The sequence below is a fragment of the Muntiacus reevesi genome, chromosome 1 (genome assembly GCF_963930625.1).
Source record: "Muntiacus reevesi chromosome 1, mMunRee1.1, whole genome shotgun sequence".
NCBI lineage: Eukaryota > Metazoa > Chordata > Mammalia > Artiodactyla > Cervidae > Muntiacus > Muntiacus reevesi.
Window position 1 is genome coordinate 119,503,206 of NC_089249.1, and position 16,270 is coordinate 119,519,475.

General features: G+C 41.9%; 1 protein-coding gene across 2 annotated transcripts in view; it reads left to right on the plus strand.

Annotated features, from left to right (window-relative positions):
* Positions 1-6,025, plus strand: part of DDAH1 (dimethylarginine dimethylaminohydrolase 1) — a 147,132-nt gene extending 141,107 nt beyond the window's left edge. For both annotated transcript variants that reach the window (XM_065909919.1, XM_065909928.1), the window contains exons 5-6: positions 616-759; positions 2,972-6,025. In XM_065909919.1, the coding sequence (XP_065765991.1) occupies positions 616-759; positions 2,972-3,088 (261 nt within the window). In that variant the 3' untranslated portion in view covers positions 3,089-6,025. The remainder of the gene's footprint in view (positions 1-615; positions 760-2,971) is intronic.
* Positions 6,026-16,270: the final 10,245 nt, after the last annotated feature.

Genomic DNA, 16,270 nt, shown 5'->3' on the forward strand with positions numbered 1-16,270 from the left:
ACCCGGAGGGACCTCAGAATACAAATTTCTGGTCCTCATCTCAAATCTGTCAAACCAGAATCCCTAGGGGTGAGACCTTGGAATATGATTTTAACATTCACCTCCCCCAGGGGATTTTTATGCTCATTTTATTTAGGACAGCACCTGCTAACAGACAAGTGAATTCAGTTTATTAATAAATGCACCTAGAAGAAGAAATTATGTTTGTGCATGTGTGTGTGCAGTTATTGCTAAATCAGTTAACTGACCATTCTGATTGTTGCTATAGTCCTTTTCCCTATAGACCAGGCAGTCCTGCTAATTCAGCCAAGGATATCATCAAAACACCAGTGCGGCCTTTTGTCTGTGTGTCTTTCTGATAGATCTATGAACAAAAACTAGGAAAAAATAATCATTTTAGAACCCTTAAAAACACTTTTAAAAGAACCCTTACAATTCTTCCAAAGAACCGTAGTTACATCTGGTTTTCCTTTTCTGGTTTTAAGTGACTGGAGGTAATGGACAAACTTCAACACAGAGGAGAATGCTTAGGTGTAGGTTGCAAGTTTTTATCCTGCCACCCTGCCCGCCTGTTGGGAGACACTCTGCTTAGGCCCGCTTTGTATCTTTCTATAGATCATGCAACAGATGAGTGATCATCGCTACGATAAACTCACGGTGCCTGATGACACGGCCGCAAACTGCCTATACCTGAATATCCCCAGCAAAGGCCACGTCTTGCTGCACCGAACCCCAGAAGAATACCCAGAAAGTGCAAAGGTAATAAAACGTCCTTCCTGCCACAGTAGCTAGGGAGACCTCCTCGAAGCCTTCCTGCCTAAGGGTTTTTTTGACGATCGAGTGATAAATAACAGGGACTTCCTTTCCCCCATACACATCATTAGGAAAGCCGAAAGGACAACATAATTTAGGGCCAAAGGAAAGTTTATTTAGCTCGCATTTCTCATTAGTGTCATTGGTCAGTAATGCATGCAGAGTAATTGAGATGATCATGCCTGGTATTCAGAGCCTTCAAATGAGTATTGGATCTCCTGAGTCTGTGCTCCAGCTCTGATTAAATGTACTTCCTGACACTCACAAGCCCATCAAGCATAGAGACCTACACAGGTCAACTGTGTTATTATTTCTGACAAATCTAAACTACCCTTCATCAGAGGGTCATTTATTCCTTAAGGCAGAGAAGTAGGAATGACCCAAGAGAAGAGGGCTCTTTGTCAGGGCTGCAGAAAAGCAAGGGCTACCATCCTAGGCAGCAAAGTCTTGAAAGGAGAGAGCAGGAAGAAATATAAAATATTGCACACTCAGAACCAGTCCTACAAGTATCTCTTCATTTGTGTTCTAAACAGGGAATTGCCTCCTCAGTATGGAATTCTTTCCTGGTCTGAGAGAAAGACTGGTTTTCCCAGCCTTTCAGAGCACTCTGCCAGTCTTACCTGTATACTTTAGTAATTTCAATTTAATCACACCAAACAGATCCAAGGGTGCTCATCCATAGATCCTTCAAGGGTTCATATCCTTTTTAAGCATTTCAGCTTCATCTCTGCTCAAAGGAACAAGATATCTATACAAAGCGTTACAGAAGAACCTTAATCGCCAATGATCTCTCTTTTTTGTATGCATGTATCTTAGGTTTTTATAAACTGTTTAAAAAACAGTTTTGCTACCTTTTAAAAATTCAGCACTGTATAATTACTAGGCTGATTCTCATAATCAGGATCTCCCTCAGCAGATTAAAAAGGGAGAAGGGGAGGAGGATAAACAGATTTTTTTTTTCATGGCCAAAAGTGTGAATCTGAGGAAAATAGAGGACCTCTGACCCCCCCGCCCCAGACTGTGTCTTAACCAGCTCTCAGATGAATACTGGATCTCATACCTTAATGTACATCAAAGTTGTTAAAAATACAGGTTCCTGGACTCGCACCCTGGAATCTGCAGTATCAATAAGCACCCTGGTCACTGAACTTACTTGGGGAAATGGAGCTCTGGATCGTTTATACCTACCTGATTCCTGATAGTAGAATTCTCATTAACTGCTTCTGAATTCAGCCCTGGGTCTATCACCAAAAAACAGTAACACTATTCATGTTTATAGAGGGCTTTCTCTGTGCCAGGCACTGTGCCTGGCGTGCTGTATGCATTGTCTTATTCATCCATTACATCAGCCCATGCAGGCATTAATATTATTCCAGTCTTACAGAGACATAATCCCATGGGGATGCTAATTGACTGAAATCGCACTTGAAACCATGAGTTGACAGAATTGGGGCTGGAACGCAGCTCTAACTCCAGCACTCTTAATTAACCATGGTACCGAATTTTAAGGAAACACGTACACTCTACAGAAGCATGGTGGATTGGTTTTAGACAGTACATTTTCAAGTGATTTTTTTTTAAACTTTGATTTGATTTATCATCAGAGAAAAATCTGTTTACTGTTTATTTGAAGGCTTGACACATGCCTTCTTTCTATTCATGTCAAAAGATGCTCTAAAATTCACACCTATCATTTAAAAGCACTTTGACCTGAAACCCTTCACTTAAATCATATCTTGGCAAGTGTTTCTAGTTGGCTTGTTAAGGAAAGAAACATTATAGTTGAGAGGGTTTTAAAGTGTGGAGAGAGAGTCATACTCAGACTGAAATCAAGGCCACAGCCTCATATATCACTTAATCCAGCACTGACAAGGGCAGAATAAAGGCCTTTCTAGTAACAACCACATTTCTGACACATCTTTGGCTTTGAGGTTAGAGCAGAGAGCTAGCGGTTAACCAGTACTGCTCGCTTTATGGGTTTCGCTGTGGGCATGGGTGTGGTCTCAATGTCATGCATACCTTGGGGTTCCCTGTATGGAAAGCCTAAACTCACAAGCGAAATGAATTATCTGTCCCAGGCAGAGGGGGTTGAGGGGAGGGCAGGGAAAACAGAGGCAGCAACTGAACCTTCTCTGCTTTTCCTTGATTCCTCCTGCAGGTTTATGAAAAGCTGAAGGACCACATGCTGATCCCCGTGAGCAATTCTGAACTTGAAAAGGTGGACGGGCTGCTGACCTGCTCCTCGGTTTTAATTAACAAGAAAGTAGACTCCTGAGTCGCAGTCCCTCCCTTGTATCCGGCAGTACTGCACTCCTAAGGCCGGTAACTGTAGCCACTCCTGTCGTTTTGGTTGACAATCTCCTGTGCCACTGCGCCACTAACCCTGGTTTACAATTCTAAGTTTCATTCCTTCGTTCTGCACCTCCCCCACCCCCTCCCCTCACAGTGGTACCTAAACTGTGGATTTGCTCAACGAGTTAAGCAATCTAGAAAATATAGAGCTAATGAACTATTGAAATGTGATTAATACTAGTAAGGAAACACTTGTTTTAGTGTTTGTATTATCTGTGTGAAAATCATTTAGTTGCCAATATATGCTGAAGAATGTCTTCTTGATCAGTCAGATAAACTGGGTTTTCTTTCTGTATGTCATTAATTGTCTCTGGCTCCTGTGAAATTCCCTGGTCCAGGGATCCTCTCCTTTTCCCTCTTTTTTCTTCTTTCCTACTTCTATCACCGTCACCTTGACCTGGGGTAGAATCGGGGTCTCGCCTTCTCCACACCTCCCTGCAAGTGGACTCTGTCTTTCATTAGTCTTCTCTGCCTCACGGCTGCATCTTCTGCCATCACACCACTCACCCCCAAAAGGGTCCAATAGGCACCTTAGCAGAACTGTGACGAAAATCAGAGCAGCTGTTGAGGGGGGACTTAACTACAGAGAGGCAATCCCCGATGGAGTTTGCCCCAGAGATCTAAATTCCAGAAGAAGTGGGGCACCACACCTAGGAAGGTGAATTCAGCATCAGATGGTTGCTAGGGGGCTGCAGATCAAGAAGCTTGGAAACAGTCCATGGGTACAACACTTCAGGAAGTCTTTAAGTCACATTCCACATTCCATGAATTTTTGCTTTATTACTGGCCATTTCCAGACCTTGAGGAATAGACTGAATTTTTTTCATTTAACTCACTTTCATGTCCCCCGGTTGTAACTCACCCTGTTTCCACCCTTCTACCCCTACACTTTTCCTGATCTACGGAGTTATTCCTTTCAAGAGAGACATTACATCTAAAAATGATTGTGGATGGGCTAGTGCAAGCCAATTGGAGCGTGTTCAGGAAGTGATAGGCTTGCTGCTTGAAGCCAACCACAGACAGTAGACAATTCTACTTTGAAATATCCATGAACATTTACTGTGGAATTCAATTAAAATTTATTTCCTGTCTGACCTTCCTGTTACACAAGCTTACACTGATACAAATCTCTTAACAAAGAACAATGCTGCAGCAAAGGGAGAGATAGTTGTCTTTTACTTAAACCTGAAAGAATCAGCCTTTTAGCAACCCGGGGAAATGGTACTTTCCAAGGAACGGTGACTGATCCAGGCATGTTATCAAACTGCCCAGTCATCTCCACCTTTCCTAGATTGCCTATGGCTTCTTAAGATTCAGTGAGTTTAAGAAATGCTACTTCAAGCCTTGCTCTGCTCACCTACAGGTTTATAATCAGACATTCCTTACGTTTGGTGACCAAGAGAGAATACCTTCATTTATTCTATCTCCCCCTGAGTGAATGGAAGTAAGAAACCTCTGAGCATACAAGACATCCTTAACCACTGTTTTTTTTATTTGATGATTTTATGTCAGACTTTGAAGAAATTCCTTCTCCTCCTTCTTTTTTCTTTTTGCTTAACTTTAATATTCATATCATGTACAAATATCTAATTTCATGCATCCTATGACTAAAACATATCTTGATCACTGTCATATTTCCAACTGTCTCATCATGGGTGGACAATGTGTTTTTTGCCACAGAGAGAATTAATGTCACTCACATGCTCAAGTTAATAAATAAAAATTGTCCTCAGCAGTTATAGCTGCCCTTTTGGGTTAAATCTGGCCCTATGCTGGCAAAAACAGAAATCCTCCCCAGGAGAGATCAACATCTCAAAAACAACCAGAGGAAAACGAATGCAATGAGCCTCTTCAGGCTTCCTAGTAAAGCTAACTGGCTTATGATTTTCAATATCTCTATTTCTATCATTCCAAATTAAAGAACTGTTCTCTATTATGTTTAGTAAATTGAAAGTGGATCAATATTTCTTTTGAACAGTTGGTTCTAACAGAAGGCTGTTTTCACTTTTCTTTTCCTTTGTGTCTTTCCATCTTTCCTTCTCCTTGTCTCAAGAAATCACTTAGAATCTATGTGCCTCTTCTACAGAATCTTATTCTGCACTATTCCGTCACCTACAAGACTGGCTTCTTTGGACCCTGTCTGTGATATGATGATGTGAAAACCTAAAATACTTGCAGAATACTAATATTCTTTCTTTGGTGTACTCATCGGCATAATATTATCTTTGAAGAGGAAACACAACCCATTAGTCCATTATATAGGTTCCTCTTTTGTCACGTGTGATTTACAAGGATAAACTAACAAAAACTGCTTTTTGACATTATAAGAACACTAGAAAGTGTATGTAAGTAAATAACAGTTGAGTCAGAATCTCGTGGTCAATAAGATTCAGCTTACTAAGGACAATATAGAGAAAGTACATGATGCGGCATTATTTCTCAACTGTGACAGATTGCTATAGAAATCAGCAGGCAGATCTCTCTCCTGTGTATTGATTGCTCTTTCAAGCTACTGTGAACAGATTCCTAAGGCTATCTCTTCATCCTGAAGGGGGGAAATAGTCTGCAGATGAACAATGTGACTTATTTAGAGTTGCATGTTAATCTTTGTAATTATTTACTCCTCAACATCCTACAGAACTCAGAAATGATTTCCACATGGTGTTAGATTTATTGTGCATTTTATCTTACTGACCATCCTGTTGCAGGCCATGTATGATTATCCACTCTGTGTGCCAAAACCAGTAATGCCTTTCACGGCCCTTTAGTCCAGAGAAGTTCTGCACTGATTTTAGTCTCTTGCTGTCCTGATCCTACAAGTATATCAATCACGATGGAATAAAGTGTGAGTTGTACTATGCTTGACAGCCTGTGTCTCTTTTTTGCAACAGAAACTTCTATGGTGAATGAAATCACCATTTCCTTGCTCTCAGAGATGGGAAGGTTTTGTTTTTTTTCTTTTCCTATAAGATATGGGATTAGACATACTATATATGTAAATCAGCTGCCATCCAAAGCTTGGATTAAAATGATAATTGAGGGATACTTCATCCTTCTGGTGCTTAAAAAGTATGCATGTTATCCATGCCTGGTCAGGAGACCTTGTTTCACATGTGTTCCTCCTCGAAACAGCTTCCCTGGTTTCTTTGGCTCCTAACTGTCGTCAGCACATTGTAATGTAGCTCAGTTATGGAGACAGTTGAACAGTTTTTTTTTTCCTGTGCTCATACAAGAGTTTGGTTTTTTGTCTTGTTTATTTTACAGTAAGCATTTTTTTTAAAGGAAATTTGAAGGATTTTTAATGCGGCTTTTTATTTCCAACAATTTTTGCAAACTGAAAGTAGCTTCATTGTTCTCTTTTTTGATTGTAAAGATAACTGCTCATCGCAAAAATAAAAATCACACCATACCCCCCCAAAAAACATAAAACATGGAAAAAATACCCCAAATTTTATCATCTACAGATGGCTACTATTAACATTTTAGAAAAGGATTTCCCTAGTAGTCCAGGGGCTAAGACTCAAGTTCCAAATGCAGGGTGCTCAGGTTCAAACCCTGGTCAGGGAACTAGATCCCATATGCTCTGAGAGCCTGCATGCCACAATGAAGATCCTGCATGCTGCAGCTAAGAACTGGCACAGCCAAAAACATAAATATTTTTTTTTTAATTTTTGGAGAATATCCTCACAGATACAGATATAAATATGGGATAATTTTACATAATTACACTGTTTCATAATCTGCTTCCTTCACTTGGCAATATATTGTGGCCATCTCTCTGTGTCAATAAATATAGATCCACATCAGCAATTTTAACAGCCCTGAATATTTCATGATACGGTTGTAGAGCAGCTCTTTCTAATTTATATGGGATGTTATGTAACAGATGTTCATCATGCCCACATTCCTAGTAGCTGGGGTCTTCAGGCTATCAAAAATGTTCTGCATACAAGCTTTCACACACCCGCAGGGTGAGCTCAATCTGTAGCCCTCTTACCGTAACTGAAGGGTGAATGCAAAAGCCCACCAGAAGCACAGACCAATACTAAAATCCCTTGGGGAGTTCATTGATTTAATCACATCTCTCAGTTCATGACGCGTTGGTTAGTTCTCCATTATTTAGGTGAGTACTAATATGGGTGATGAAGCTAAAACCTGCCAACTGCCACCCCCTGAAAAACTGCTCTGGGCCCCCACAGGAAATGGAACCCTCCACCCAAGTGCCATGGTTCTGCGCTACTCTCAGAGGAGAAAGGAAGACAGTTTTTTATTATTATTTTCTTTTAATTTGGGGCTGTACTGTGCAGTACGCGGGATCTTAGTTCCCCAACCAAGGGTCAAATCCGTGCTCCCCGCATTGAAAGCTCAGAGACCTAGCCACTGGACCACCAGGGAAATCCCAGGGAGGCACTTTTTAAAGCAAGAATTAGCAGAGCTTCCCTGACTGGTCTTCCTCCCAGCCCTCCAGAAGAATGAAGATAAAAATCCCCTCTCATGACAAGCTTCAGATTCTGAGAATGAAATTTGCTGGATGAAGAATTCTGATCAACAATCATTTTAGACACATGAGCCAAAAGAGAAGAGGGCGGCAGAGGATGAGACAGTTGGATGGCATCACCGATTCAAAGGACATGTTCTTGGGAGAACTCTGGGAGAGAGTGAGGGACAGGGTGGCCTGGCATGCTGCAGTCCATGGGGTGGCAAAGAGTCGCACACAACTTAGTGAACGGACAACAACAACAGCAAACACGTGAGCACTTGTTTAGCAAGTGCCCACACTCTGCCAACCCACTCCAGTATTCCTGCCTGGAGAATCCTATGGACAGAGGAGCCTGGTGGCCTACAGTCCATGGGGTCGCAGAGTTGGACATGACTAAGCGACTGAACACGCATGCACACACACTATGCCAGGCTCCTGGGTGCAGCTTCTGTCTTTCAAGAGCTGACAGTCTGAGAGGGGCAGGAAAGGAAGACCACACACGTACCCAGAAGATGGTGACACAACAGAAGGCAAGGGGACCACCAAAAAGCATGTGCCATGGTGGTTCCTGAGTAGGGGAGAACAGACGGAGGGCTTAATCTGGCCTTGAAAAGTCAGCTCTGGCTTCAATAAGCCAGGATGGAGGCCAGGGAAATAGCAAGGGCAAAGGCTGGGAGGTAGGAGAGCACGGTGTGCACTTCAGAGGCGCCTACTGTGTGCCCATTAACTCTGCTCTGCTCGGCCCTGGGGATACAGCGGTGACTACCCCTGCTTCCCTAGAATTTACATCCAAGTAGGAAGACAGACATTACACAAGTTACAGAAAGCGTAGTAAACATTATGAAAGGAGAATCGGGTTCTCAGAGCAGATGGTAGAGCCCAGCAAACGGATTTGTTTGGCTGAAACATGAGACAACAAGTACAAGAGCACAGTGAGACAAATGGATGTTGGAATGTCAAGGGTTTTGGATATTGGGCAGAATTTGGACTTCCCTGATAGCTCAGTTGGTAAAGAATCCACCTGCAATGCAGGAAACCGCAGTTTGATTCCTGGGTCAGGAAGATCCGCTGGAGAAGGGATAGGCTACCCACTCCTGTATTCTTGGGCTTCTCTTGTGGCTCAGCTGGTAAAGAATCTGCCTGCAATGCGAGAAACCTGGATTCGATCCCTGGGTTGGGAAGAGCCCCTGGAGGAGGAAACAGCTACCCACTCCAGTATTCTGGCCTGGAGAATTCCATGGACTGTATAGTCCATGGGGTCACAAAGAGTCAGACACGACTGAACGATTTTCACTTTCACTCACTTTGACAGTCTGGGAGTGTCCCCTGAAGACTTTGGGGACAAGGAGTTGTACAAATGGAATATGATATGGTAGCATTGTATACAACGAACAGGAACTGAGTCTGGTGTTCTTCTAAACTTAATCTCCCCAAATATAATTCATCATTGAAATACCTCTTCTCATCACCAAAATGAGAGCTGGGCAATTAACTTTCTATTTTCTCTCCTGAAAAACAGATTAATAACACTTTCCTCTCCCAACTTCAAGGGGATATTTTCAAGGCAAATGAGATAAAAGGACTAGAGGGTTCCTTGGAAGAAAGGTACAATGTAAATATCATTATCATCATCATTATCCTCATTAACTCCTATCACAACAAGTCTGGAGCCCATCAAAATGTCATCTTCTATTTGACACATCAATCACCTACTCCAGAAATAACTCAGAATTTTCATCACTGATGCCTGTAAGCTGGCCTGATGGCTTCTGTGGTGAATTTTCAGGTTTCCTTGGCCCCCGACAAGGCTGCTCCAAAGATACACCTGCCTTAGGGAACTTTTGGCAAATCGGAATGATCCTCATCTCCCTTCTTCCTCCAAACACTCATTTCTAACTCATTGAAAGCTGAACCACTTAGAGCACAAGATAAGGGGGGTTATCAGTCTTTTGGGAGAATGTGTAAGTGCCAACTATGTTAGTCACTATAAATAAATAAAAGATTCAAACCAGTTTGCCCCTTAACCACTTGGTAAAACACAGCCTGGGCTGGCTTGTGGCATGAATGCCTACAAGCAGCGATGGGTCCCTAGGTCTTGGGAAGCCCCCTCTATTTATAAATAGAAAGTTTAGTCATTTGGCTATGAATACAGAGAAAGAGTTTGGGTGAATTAACACAGACTTCTGAAGGTGGTTTGCTTTTCCTATGCTTAAACATTTTTTTTAATAATTTTTTTTAAGTTCCTGCCCACAGACAAGGACATATATTGATTAGACAGGGCTTTGGGCCAGAACTCAGAGGACAACTGCTCAAAATTAAACAAGAAACCATGTGCTATGTGTTGAAATTTCCCACTCTCCCATCAAGGTACAAGAGTGCATATTTCAAACTTTGCATATTTCACACCACTGCAGGAAAAGTTCAGGAACCAAACAAGTTCTGATTCCAAGCAACAGTTGAGCTGTATAAAAATGTTAGCTCTTCTACCTCTGGAAAGAGCTTTGGAATAAACAGAGTCATGGCCATGGATCCAACAGAGGCTTAAAATTCCAGGACAGGATATGAACAAAGTCATCTATTTTGTTTACATGGGACTGAGATGAGCATATGAGATTCCCCTAGCGTTAATGTTAGGACAGCAATACGGGGACTTGCTTTCTTTCTAGGCTTCAAAATAATGAAGGGAGACAGATGGAACATTATTGCCATGGCAAGGGATGACAGAGGATGAGATGGTTGGATGGCATCACTGACTCAATGAACATGAGTTTGAGCACAAGTTGGGCACATCTCCGGGAGAAGGTGAAGGACAGGGAAGGCTGGCGTGCTGCAGTCCATGGGCTTGCAAGGAGTGAGACAGGACTTAGTGACTGAACAACAAGCAGCAACACAGGTGGTAACAAGGAATCTATCTGATAGGAAATAGAGTTCACCCCCATTTGTATCAAGGGAAGAGATTTTAACAAAGGTCTGTTTCAAAGATGTGAGTGTTCAACATACAAACAAGGGAGTGTGGGTGAGACACCCAGAACCTAGCTGTGAGCAGCACCCCTAAACCCAGCAGGACGAGGACAGGAAATCACGGCGCTGGATCCCGAAGAGAGGATGAAGGGCCACAGCTCGGTCAGAGGCCAGGTTTCTCCTTTCTCACTTTCCGACCTGCTGGTGCTCCCCATCGACTAGACACAATGACAAGATGGCTAGTGGGGGTCCAAGGTGATACCCCTTGCAGGGGCCAGCACAGAACTGGCGGAGAAGGGTAGAGAAAGGATCTGGGGAGAGTAAAAGATGATCAGCACAATGCCATGATGAAAATGAGCTCTCGGCCCTTCAGAGAGTAGTCATCACCATCTCTGTCTCTCAAGGTTGGCATTTAAATCCTATTTCTTAGCAAATTCCTTAGGCACATGCCAGTGCTGTGGTTCTCTCTCTCAGTATCAGAAAATGGTTGGAGCAGAGTCAACAGTAGAACAAGAGTCTGCACAGCCTGAGGGTGAGGGAACGGCACATTCCAGACCCATGAGTCCTGGACCTCTTTAGTAAGCACGATGTTAGTTCTAAAATTAGTGCAGTCGCTTGGGCACCTGGTGTCCAGAACAGCTAGTTGCCTTTTCACTGTGTGTCCATGACCCGCTGGTGACATAAAGTTGCTCAGAATTCCAAAGAACCTATTTTCTGCATTTCCCCCTTTTGTTTCTACATATAGTCAGCCTTGCTAGGCACAAGCTGTTTTGATTTTACATGGTTATGTTGCTCATGGGGTAATATTCAGTCTAAACTAATAGAGGTGAGTTCCCCATTCTTGGGGGGTGTTCGAGTAGAAACTAAAGGACCACATCCAAGAGTGGCTGCAGGGACTGCTCTATCCAGTTAAATCGGATGTAGGTAGCATCCAACATCCTTCACCACCCTGGAAGTCTATGATTAGGTATTTGTACTGTTCTGATCCTCAGTGACTTTCCTTTCCCCTCTAACCCTCACTTCCCCAGTCTCACTATCTGTGAACACTGTCCTCATCTATTAAATAATAGTAATAAGGATTCCACTTCCGGTATGACAGCATCAGGATAGATATAGATGGCTGGCTCCCTTCCAAAACTGAAAAAAAAAGTTTTTAAAGAAATATTTAAAGTCTCTGGAAATGGTCACAAGTGTATACATCAAATGAAGACTTTTAGTCAAGAAAATCTATGAAACTTGGCAAGATCAAGGAGACTCCGTGGTATTTGAATCTGCACCTCCTCCTTCTCCTATCCCAGCTCAGTGGGATAGTCCTCCACTCCAGACTGGGAGACAAGAACACGGGGCCCTCTGGAGCTGCAGCACCCAGAAAGGTGAAAGGTTAGCATTGCTCATCTTGCCCTCAACTACCTGTTGTTGACACTGATTTCTATACAAGTGTGGCCAGAAGGTGGGGGCTCCTCTCTTTCTTCTAGCCCCACTCATGAGACAGAGGCTCTACCCTGAGCCTTGCACCAGAATACTGGGGCCTTAAACACCCTTGCCTCCGCTTCCAGAGTCGGGTTGCCAGAAAGAAGAGGCAAGTCAAAAAGACTCTAGGCTGCTGGCCCCCTCCACCTAGCATGTAGCAACTAAAGCAAAGAGGTCACTCAGAGAGGAGCATACCATTGTCTCCACTCCAGCTGCAGAACGTTGCCTCAAAGACTTTGCCCAGGAAAAGAAGCATGCTGTAGAACAGAGTTCCAAGTTCTCATCAAAGAACGGACTTCTTTTGCAACACAGTATGAAGAAGTTGTCCAAAGATGTGTTAAAAGACAGTGGCGGTTGTAGTGAAAAGCAATTGGCAGATTCCTTGGAGGTGTAGGCTAAACTGTAGGCATCCAGATTGGAAAGGAAGAAGGAACACTCTCTCTCTTCGGAGAGATTGACATGATGACATGATTTTATACACAGAAAATCCTAAGGGACCCACTAAAAAATGGCTAGAACTAATACAGAAGTTCATCAAGGTGTTAGGATACAAGATCAATATTTTAAAAGTCAGTTGCATTTATATACATGTGATAAGCAATCCAAAAATAAAGATAAGAAAAATAATTACATTTATAATAGCATCAGAAAGAATAAATTACTTAGGAATAAAGTGCAGACCTTATACTCTGAAAATTAAAAAACATTGTTAAAAGAAATCAAAGAAGAGCTAAGTAAATGGAAAAACCTCTCATGTTTGTTTGTTAGGGCTTAATATTGTTAAGGGCTTCCTTGGTGGTTCAAGTGGTAAAGAATAGGCCTGCAATGTCGGAGACCAGAGTTTGATTCCTGGGTCAGGAAGATCCCCTAGAGAAAGGAATGACAACCCACTCCAGTATTCTTGCCTGGAGAATTCCATGGACAAAGGAGCTTGGGGGGCTACAGTCCATGGGGTCGCAGAGTTGGGCATGACTGAACAACTGTCACTCACTCACATGTCAATCCCTTATCTACAGATTCAATGAAATATCTGTCAGAATCCTAACTGACTTCTTTGTAGAAGTTGGCAAGCTGATTCTAAAATTCATATGGAATTTCAAGGAACCCCAAACAACTGAAGAAAACAATACTGAACAATATTGAAATTTTGTTTTCTTTTTCAATACTGAAAAAGAAAAATAAATTTGTAGGACTCAGACCTCCTTCAAAGTTCAAAACTAAGAGTAATCAAAACAATGTGGTACTAGAATAAAGACAGACACATAGATCAATGGGATAGAACTGAGAGTCAAGAAATAAACCCATGTGTCTATGCTCAACTTTTTCAACAAGAAGGCCGAAACTATTCAGTGGGGGGATAGACATCTCAACAAATACTCCTGAAACAACTATATATCCACACACAAAAGAATAAAGTTAGATCCTTCCCTTACACCATATATAAAAATTAATTCAAAATATAAATTCTTATACCTAAGTATAAGAACAAAAATATATAACTTTTGGAAGAAAACAGGGGAGTAAATCTTCATGACCTTGGCTCTGACAACAGATTCTTAGACATGACACCAAAAACACAGCAACAAAAGAAAAAACTAGACTTATCAAAATTGAAAGCTTGCATTTCAAAGGACACTATCAAGAAATTAAAAGTCAACTAATCAAATGAGAGACAATATATCATATATCTGATGAGGTACTTTATCTAGACTATCTAAAGAACTCTTACTATTCAATGATAAAAAATACAAATAACCCAATTTTAAAATAAGCAAAGAATCTAAAAAGACATATATCCAAAGAAGATATACAAATGGCTGATAAACACATTTTTAAAAAATGTTTGGCATCATTTGTCATCAGGGATGTGCAAATCCAACCACAATGAGATACCATTTCACACCCATTAGAATGGCAAGAAGCAAGAAGTCATATAATCACAAGTATTAACAAGGATGTGGAGAATCAGAACCTTCATATATTGCTGATGGGAGTATAAAATGCAGCCACTTTGGAAAACAATCTGGCAGTTGTTCAGGGCTTAAACATTGAACTACCATTTGAACCAGTAATTCCACTCCTAGGAATATATACCTAAGAGAAATGAAAGAATATGTCCATACAAAAACTTGTACATGAATGGTTATAGCAGAGTTATTCAAAGCAACCAAAGGGTAGCAACAACCCAAATGTATTCCAGTTGACAAATGGATAAAGAAAATGTGTCATCTCCACACAACAGAATATTATTCAGCCACAAAAAAGAAAGGAGCACAGATACATGCTGCAACATGAAGGAACCTTGAAAACATGCTAAGTGAAAGAAGTCAGTCACAAAAGACCATGTAGTATGATTTCACATATATGAAATTCCAGAATAGCAAATCTTTAGATATAGAAAGTAGATTAGTGGTTGCTTAGGGCTGGGAAGATGGGGGAGGCAGAGAGGGAGAAGAAGAGGGACTGATACTAAAAGACAGGAGGTTTCTTTTTGACATAATGAAAATGTTCTAAAATCATTTGTGGTGATGGCTGTGCATATCTGTGAAAATGCTTAAAACCACTGAATTGTACAATTTAAATGGCTGGATTGCTTGTATATGAATTAAATCTCAATAAAGCTGTTCTTTTAATGACAGCAATAATACTGTCATCTTTGTATCTCAGAGGGTGGTTGGGATTATTGAATGAGAGAATTTATATAAAAGTACTTGGTACCCTATGCAGTGCTGTACAAATGTAGCCTATTATATTCTTGAATGGGATTAATCAGCTTTTCACTAGCACCTGTCGGTACAAAACTCATAAGCTGCCATTCCTGAAACTACCTTCGCCCCCAATTAGATTTCCTTTTCTTTCGTGGTTAAAATTCATTGACAGAGCCCAATGCTTGAAAGAGTGCCACATAATGATTGCTTATGAAATGCTTCTTACCATCACAGCCTTTTTAAAAGAGGAAATAATGTTTCTTTTATATGTTTTCACAAAACTCAACTCGAGTGTGTGTAATTACCGCACATACCAAGATCCTCGTTAGTCAAGCCAGGAGTCCACATAGGTTGTATAATAGTTTGGCTAACTGGCGAGCCTTCCTCTCCTCACAAGTTCCCAAACCCCACATTGCATTTTGGCCACCATTGTGCTCTTTGAGCTGGAACAAACAGCAGTCTGAATAAGCAAAAGGAGATGAGATGAAATTTGCTCAAAGTGGCAAGTTTGAAAGTCATACCGAAAGAAGCCAGTTCTTGGCCAGGTGAGTTTATGAGCATTGTAGCAACACAGCATTTTTATGAGAAAAAGAGGGCAAGATCAAGTTCCCCTTTCGGTGGCATTTGCGTTGCTTCACCTGGCCTGTCCCATCTTACTGTCTAAATACTCATTCCTTTTTAAAATCCAAGTGTACAGCCTTGGACCCCAGACCAGCCTATTTGTCTAGCATGCAGCTGATGCCCTCATGTTATCTTTTAAAAAAAAACTTTTAACTAGTGTTTAATTAGAATGGCTTCTCTTTTTTTCCTAAAGTTGTGTGTACCTGGCACAGTGCCAGGAAGCGTTATGTTCTTCTTTCCCTAAACTTTCCCTAAACAAGTACCTGAAGAGGCAGGTGACAAAACTGAAGCCCTGAGCGAATCAATCACTGGGCTAGTGGGTGTGGCTCTGGGACTCACACCATCAGCCCAGTCCTAGCTGTTCAACACTATTCTTCGCCGATGAATGAAAACAGGTGCCCTATTAACATTTCAAAGTGATCACATATTAGGCACTTTCAGAACGTAGAAAGTTCTTGCCTCTGCCTTTTCATATTAATGTAGACCCCTAAGTGTGTGTTATCCTCTTTCCCAGAGGCATCTCCTGGCTGTCTCAAAAACAGAGGACATCCCTGTTTGTGGACAGCAGTTTTTGCAGGAAAATTGTGGAGTCACAGCGCCCTCAGGTGGTCATTTGAATTTTCTCCTGAGGCCTTTTGGCGGTTGTTTAGTCACCAAGTCGTGTCGGATTCTTTGTGACCCCATGGACTACAGCAAGTCAGGCTGAGAATGTGGGGCTTCTGACCTGGCCGCCTCCATCATACCCGTGACCCCTGGGAAGCTGAGCCTTCTTAGGACCTGGCCGTGGACCTGGCCCGGGCAGATTCGGTGGCCTGGACTCTCCCACATTGGCTGAAATCAGAAATGGAGTCAGAGTCCCTGCAGA